The 7,045-nt window shown below is 42.9% G+C and overlaps 2 protein-coding genes across 2 annotated transcripts in view; both read left to right on the plus strand.

Annotated features, from left to right (window-relative positions):
* LOC103360557 (myosin-4-like) overlaps positions 1 to 761 on the plus strand; it is a 14,969-nt gene extending 14,208 nt beyond the window's left edge. Inside the window, exons 31-34 of the mRNA XM_008286351.1 lie at positions 8 to 119; positions 227 to 322; positions 406 to 537; positions 621 to 761. Coding sequence (XP_008284573.1) covers positions 8 to 119; positions 227 to 322; positions 406 to 537; positions 621 to 638 — 358 coding nt within the window. The 3' untranslated portion in view covers positions 639 to 761. The remainder of the gene's footprint in view (positions 1 to 7; positions 120 to 226; positions 323 to 405; positions 538 to 620) is intronic.
* A 3,109-nt stretch (positions 762 to 3,870) lies between these two features.
* p4htmb (prolyl 4-hydroxylase, transmembrane b) overlaps positions 3,871 to 7,045 on the plus strand; it is a 7,396-nt gene continuing 4,221 nt past the window's right edge. Inside the window, exons 1-4 of the mRNA XM_008285351.1 lie at positions 3,871 to 4,221; positions 4,294 to 4,375; positions 5,110 to 5,300; positions 5,414 to 5,510. Of these exons, the coding sequence (XP_008283573.1) occupies positions 3,871 to 4,221; positions 4,294 to 4,375; positions 5,110 to 5,300; positions 5,414 to 5,510 (721 nt within the window). The remainder of the gene's footprint in view (positions 4,222 to 4,293; positions 4,376 to 5,109; positions 5,301 to 5,413; positions 5,511 to 7,045) is intronic.

Below are 7,045 nucleotides of genomic sequence, written 5' to 3' on the forward strand. Positions count from 1 at the left end.
TTTCTTCCGTCAAGGTTCGTGAACTGGAGGCTGAAGTTGATGCAGAACAGAGACGAGGCGCTGAGGCCATCAAGGGAGTGCGAAAATATGAGAGAAGAGTGAAGGAGCTCACTTATCAGGTCAACTGCTACCTACACAAACACCACTACAATAGTCTGCATTCATGGAAACACCACACTGAAGCAAGTTTGCACTACAATGTTCTGTGATTCCTGATTTCCAACAGACTGAGGAGGACAAGAAGAACATTACGAGACTCCAGGATCTGGTGGACAAACTGCAGCTCAAAGTGAAATCCTACAAGCGACAGGCAGAGGAGGCTGTGAGTACATCTAATTCTCATAATGAATTTTGAGAAAGCCATTCAGTCTGCAGGTCTTGACTCCACTGTGGCTTATCACACAGGAGGAGCAGGCCAACACTCACCTGTCCAGGTACAGGAAGGTGCAGCATGAAATGGAGGAGGCTCAGGAGCGCGCCGACATCGCCGAGTCCCAGGTCAACAAGCTGAGGGCAAAGAGTCGGGAAATTGTCAAGGTAACGAGTCAGATTTGTAGGAATGTTATTAAATCCTGATTATCTGGCCAAATCGTTTACACACCATTGTTCTACCGTTTCAGACGAAGGACGAGGAGTAATGAAGACGTCACAGTGATACGGTAACAAGAAGTCATACAATATGAACATCCTGTTGCTGCTTCACTTCAGCATGTTAAACGTGCTGTAACCTAAAGTCAATAAAAAGTAGATACGTTGCTGCATATTTTGTGTCCGTGCCTTTCTTTCTGTGTGACTGAAATGACTGATTTAATCTTCCAAGCCTTCAGGGGCTCTGATTTATATACAAACTCAAATATAGCTGGGCTGTTTTTTTAGCTTTTGGGTGTTCTTTCTGGCCATTTGATAGATAAAAATGTCTGTTATGTTGATTAAATAATCCGCTAATTGGCAAATCATTGAATTGCTACTGCTTTTTTCTTAATTCTCATCGTTTGAGCATTAGTGATTTTCCTTTGGTGCTAAAATCTCCTTCAGGGGTGCCAAAAACTCATCTATGCAGGAAAAACCCCAAATGTAGGGTACATGTCATAATGTTATACAGACAACACCATAAAAAATTAATCAGATCTAAAGCTAATCTTCTAGGTCCAAGTTAGTTCAATTTTACTGACACAATGTGTATTAACTTTACCGCAATCAAAGGACTTTAAAGGAAAAACACTTCTCTTATCCACATATGGCAGCCATTGAACACACCACTGGAGAATTAGGTCAACTCCTCCCACAGCCCAGCCAATGATTGAGGGTATTTAAGNACTCCTCCCACAGCCCAGCCAATGATTGAGGGTATTTAAGGTACCTGTGGCAACATGGCTGCCTGTTGTCTCTGCTCCATGGTTGCCACATGGCTTCCTCTGTCACTATGAGGTAGGTGATGGAATCAGGATTGTTTGTAGATTTTTGGCTGTTGTAAAGAGTTCGTTCACATGCACATGATGATGAAGTTGTATCTGACAGTCACCTGTTTGCCTCATACTGGTGTCTGGTTGGTTTGACGCCAAGTTTGTTTGCTTGTGTAATGTGGATGCTGCTGATTCTCCTCGAGTCTGCATAACCAGGAAAGCTACACCAATGTATGGCTTATGTGTAGCACTACTGGAACATAAGTCCACCTCCACCCTGCTGGGTTCTGTGCATTTTCATTGGTTTCAGTTTATTCTGTATTTGTTTCAGGTTAATCTTTCTGCAGGTACTCTGGAAATCCAGCATTCAATCAATCTTTCTAACAATTATCCAATAAAAGTAATTTTTTTTCTGATTTGAACCACGTCTGTCTTCTCTCAGCTATGTGTGGGGTGTGTGTGACTATGGTGGTAGTCCAGGTTTAATTGTAATAGCAAAAATAACATAATATTCAGCACTTAGATTTTAAAAATAAAATTATTTTCCTTTTGATTTTGACCCAAGAATATGTTTAGATTCCCCCAGTGATGCACAACTGCTTCTATCGGTGAACTTACATAATTGTCTCAGTTTCTTGCTAATATTTCTATCCAGGGTTCTGTGCTTACAGCTTGAAAAACTACCTGCCTTAAGAGGAGTCTTTCACATCGTGGCAGCTAAATACCTGTTACCAGTCAGGCAAACAATGAAAATACCAGATGTGAAAAATGGACCATAGTGGTTGGAATTCAGTTGTTTAAGTTTAATTTTTCCAAGAACTTGTGATTTAATTTGTCTTTTTTTTTGTTAATAAAAAAATATGTAATACTTTTGCTCAAATGTGTGCAAATAACTTCTAGATCAGGTTAGTACTTTTATGATATGTATGTTTCTCAAACGGCCTGCATATTGAATTTATTTTGGCATATTTGTTGGCCAACAAATATTTTTTATCCTCTTTCATGTCAAAGTGAAACCAGATTTCTACCAAGTAATGCCATTTAAATAAAGATAGAAAGTGACTGCATAAATATTCACTTTAAAATGACTCCCCTAATTCAACCCAGGGGCAGCTAATTGGTGCTGGAAGTCACAAAGTTGGTGAAATATGAATCATCCAAGTGCAGAGAATGTGTGTCTAGTGATTGTAGTGTAAAGAAACGTGCATCTGGAATATCCTTGGACTATAACTACACAATGAGGACAAAACACCTCAAGCTAGCCTGTGAAAAGACTTCTGAAAAGTCAGGGGATGGATACCAGGAAGCTTCCAAGTCAATACATATTCTTGGAGTACAGTTAAACCCATCATTAAGAAATGGCAGGACTATGCACGTGCATAAATCTGGGGTCTTAAAAAAAAACAAAAAACGGGGGACTGAGTGCAAGAAAGAGACTAGTGAGAGAGGCCACCAGGGCACTTATGACTCCCCCTATGGCCATCAGGTGTCTACATACAGCAGAGACATATTCACTGCAGATGGAGGTCTCCAGGTCACTACATGTGACTTAAAGCACAGACTGGCTGCACCAGGACTGATAAACATTACTCGCATGAAAGTAGGTTTTTGTTGTTGTTTTTAATAAAACCTTATCAAAAGTGAAAATAAATGGACAATGATTAAATGTTGAAAAGCAATAAAAGGGTGAAAAATCCAAAGTAGGTGATGCTTTTTATGTTCACTGTAGCCTGAAAACATGGTGGAGCAGAGATCACCAAATATATATATGAGAGTTTAACTTGGGTAAATTATTTTATAGATTTGTTTTTGCTTGTGTGTTGAGTTTTCCCTGACCCAGCTGACTGTCAGTGACTTGGTGAGCAGCACTGCCCTGGCTGTGGTGTCGGTTTGGGTCGCCAGAGGTCAGCATTGCTCAGCGGACGGACTGCTGCTGTCAGCGGAGCAGCTCGGGATGCGCCGTGTAAACAGTAGGATGAGCCGCAGTCTGTTTATTTATGTTCGAAATATTTATAAATCCTGATCGTTGCAGTTGTTGCTGATGCTGGGCCAGGTTTGCGCAGCGGGTTTTTGGGCTGAGTTGCGCCTTGGTTCGGGATGCGCAGTGCGCTGCGCCGCTGACTGCTGCAGTGTAAACAAGGCTGTCCGAGGCTGCAGCCTGCTGTCTGTGGGGGGACAGATAATCTCAGAATTCCACTGATAGCTGACCTCTCATCCTTAAACAGGAAGCTGCAGTTTCACCCCGAACCATCAAACGTATTTTTCCCCCAAATGCGCAACGACTTCAGATGAACCAGAAAAACTGACCCGCGCGCTTTTTAAGGATTTTCTTCTTTTAATTAAACTGGATATCTGTCACTCTGCCACTTCAGAGCAACCGACCATCGTTTTTGTGTTGTTTTTTTTAATCTGGTCGCTGGATGGACTTTGCTGCTGAGGAACCACCAACTGTCCGCCGATCAGCAAAATGACTGACAACCAGGAAACCCCCGACGCGGAGGACACGACTCTGTCCGGGAGCGCGACCTTGCCGCTCCGGCCGCCCTGCGAGCGCCTCTCCTGCCATAAGAGCAGCGTGTGCTCCCGCTCCTACTTCGTGGTGGTGATGGTGTTTTTTCACGTCTACATCATTAACGTGATCGCGCTGCTCTTCTACGTGCACTACAGCAGCGGCCAGGAGGATGCGAGCCGGAGTCGTGATGCTCCGAGCGGCGGCGGCGGCGGCGGCGGCGGCCACCAGCGCCCCGAGTCGCGACGTCCGCCATCGAAAGCAGAGTTTCTGCGCGACGTTTCCCTGACGAGGATCGAGGGGATCAGGGTGAGTAATGTGATGATGCGTCAGTGCCAGTGACACGCAGCACCACGGATCACCTCTGATTCATCTCTCCAGGTGGGACACGTCCAGAAGGTGTCACTGGTGCCGGGCAAAGTGCACGAGATGCGGACCCTGAGCCTGAAACCTCTGCTGTTTGGTGAGAGGCACAGCACCCATGTGGCAAAACAAATCTGCAGCACAAGATCCTCAAAGGGCCAAACAGGTTTCCTGTTCAGGGAGGGAAACAAACAAGAGCTCATAATCTCATCCCCCCTCCAAACACAGCCAAATGCAGACATGTGTGTGTGCCAAGATCAATGTGGGCTACATAATATAGGCCAATAAGTCCTGAGGCTACTGCTCCCCCAGCTTTGAGCATCTGATCCAATTAAGGGCTTATAGCTGACCTGGTAAAGGGCAGAATGCATCTGTACCTGAAGAGCACAATGCAGGAAACATGATCTACACACATTTATATGTATTTATCAGCTGCTTTCTGTTCACTTTGTGTTTTGCATTAGTGTCGGTAATGATAACGGTTAAACAAGGCATCAGGATGTCACATGTATGTTTTCTCTTCTAAACCCCAGTAAACAGCAGAAATGCAACCAAGGCAGTAACCAAAGGATCTTATATGCAATCAGAAGAGGCAAATTATAGCAGCAAATCCTGCCCAGTGGAGAAAAGCTGCAAACAGCAAACACTGGCCTGAAAAATGAAAACTGTTGCTGATTAATTATGTCGATGAACTAATTGCACTTCAGTTATATTCTGCATAAATCTAGAGTCATTTGTAGGATTTTTTTTCTGGAAACTCAGGAAAGTGGGAAACTCCTGATGAGTTTCTTCTGCACCTTTATCTCCATTTTTTTTCTACGTGTATTTCTGCAGAGATCCCCGGGTTTCTGTCAAAGGACGAGTGCCGCGTGGTGATGCAGCTGGCTCAGCTGAAGGGTCTGATGGAGAGCCAGCTGATGGTCCAAGACGGTCAGGAGGAGCTGGCCAAGGAGCTCAACCTCAGCCCAGAGGAGATCTTTAACCTGCTGGACATCAACCAGGATGGACAGTTGCAGCTTCATGAGGTGTATGTCAGTTTGTGGATTGTGAGCCTTGCGTGTGACATGAAGCAGCTTTTTTTTTTCCATCTCCAGAGGTGGTTAACTCATCTCCACGTGTACTACTGTGCCTCCCCCAGATACTGACTCACTCTCGAGTGAGGGACGGCATCTGGCTCACGCCGGAGAATCTCAGAGAAATCTACGCCGGACTCAAAGCTGACAAGGACGATAACGGTGAGAAATCTGCTTCAGACAACACTTTGCACTTTGAACCTGTCCTCTGTCTTTATTGTCACAAATGTCGATTATTTTAAAATCTACTCCTTTCAAATCACACCATCTTACTTCAATTAATGCACTGCTTACTTAATACATACAGTTATGTGTCTTTGCAAAATATGAAATATAATTGTCAGCCTAATTGTAAATATTTCGACTTTTAAGCCAGTATTACTAACAACATTTTGTTATGTGACTGGTGAAAACGAATTGCATAATGACAATGAAGATTCCAACTTGAATTCACCAGATAGTCTTGAAGATTTTTAGATGTTTCATTAAAATGCAATCATTTGCCGACTAGGAAAGATCTACATATATTTCTACTGTCTGTATATGCAGGGCAGGGCTGCAGAGTATTGAAAAAAACACAACTAGTGACGTGAAAAAATGCAGGAATGTTCACTTGATGGCTTGAATATTTGGTTAGAATTAGTAATTTTACAATGGTTGGGGTGGTTTTGTAGAAGAGTGCATCTGCATAAAAAAAGCATATTTAAAAAGCTAAAAAAAACAAACAACAAAAAAGCCATTTGGAACCTTATTTAATTGGTGTGACACCGGCCTTGGATTCAAATCTGGCTTTGCACTCGTTTGTGTGGTCTCGGTTCAGACGGCCACCTCGCATGTCAACAAACTCACTGTATTCAAGATATCACACAGACTTCTCCTGTAGATTAGTACAAAGTTTTATTTTTGTATCAAGCTACTAAAAATTGCAGCATGATGTGTTTGAGTTAATTTTCCTGAGTTCACATCTTGCACATGCACACATCACGATGTCAGCGCTGAGATGTCACATTGAGCATCCCTAACATAGAGGGCAAAAGGGTTTTTTTTTAAATAATTAAGGCCCTGTATGCTCACACTGTTCATGCATTCTGATAAGTAAGTAAGTAGGTGTTCATATGCAGAATTTGCTGGAGTGATTCAATGTATTACAGTAAACGCTGACACGTAGATGGTTTTTAAAGACGTATAAAATAATTAAAAAGAAAGCAAATGCTGCAAGTCAATAGACAGCAAGTGTTCAAAGACAAATAGGGAGCAAGTGTTACAAGTCAAACTGATAGTGTCGTGTAGCATTCCAGGGAATTTAAAGGGATAAAAAAGCAATAGCCGTATTTATGCTGCCTAAGCTGTGTGTTAATGCAACACACTGAGTGTCTACGGTGGCTTGTCCACCATGGGGGGAGAGGGACAAGGTCACTGGGAGACACCGGCTGAGCTGAAGAGGTTGTTGGAAAGCTGTTGATCAGCATTATATAGATATGAGAGACTGTGTGATGAGTTTCATCCTGCAGGTACATTTACAGTGCAAATGGGTGATACAGTATAAAGACGCAATATGAACACGAAGTGAAATTCCAGGGATATCAAACCTGTTAATCCCATGCTGACCCCAATTTAACCATGTGTTGGGATGATTAGTTAGAACTGAAGCGTTAATGTAGGCCATTATGGATGTCTCTGGATCTGGAGCTCCTGAA

Source organism: Stegastes partitus, unplaced genomic scaffold (genome assembly GCF_000690725.1).
Source record: "Stegastes partitus isolate 25-593 unplaced genomic scaffold, Stegastes_partitus-1.0.2 Scaffold10, whole genome shotgun sequence".
Lineage (NCBI taxonomy): Eukaryota > Metazoa > Chordata > Actinopteri > Pomacentridae > Stegastes > Stegastes partitus.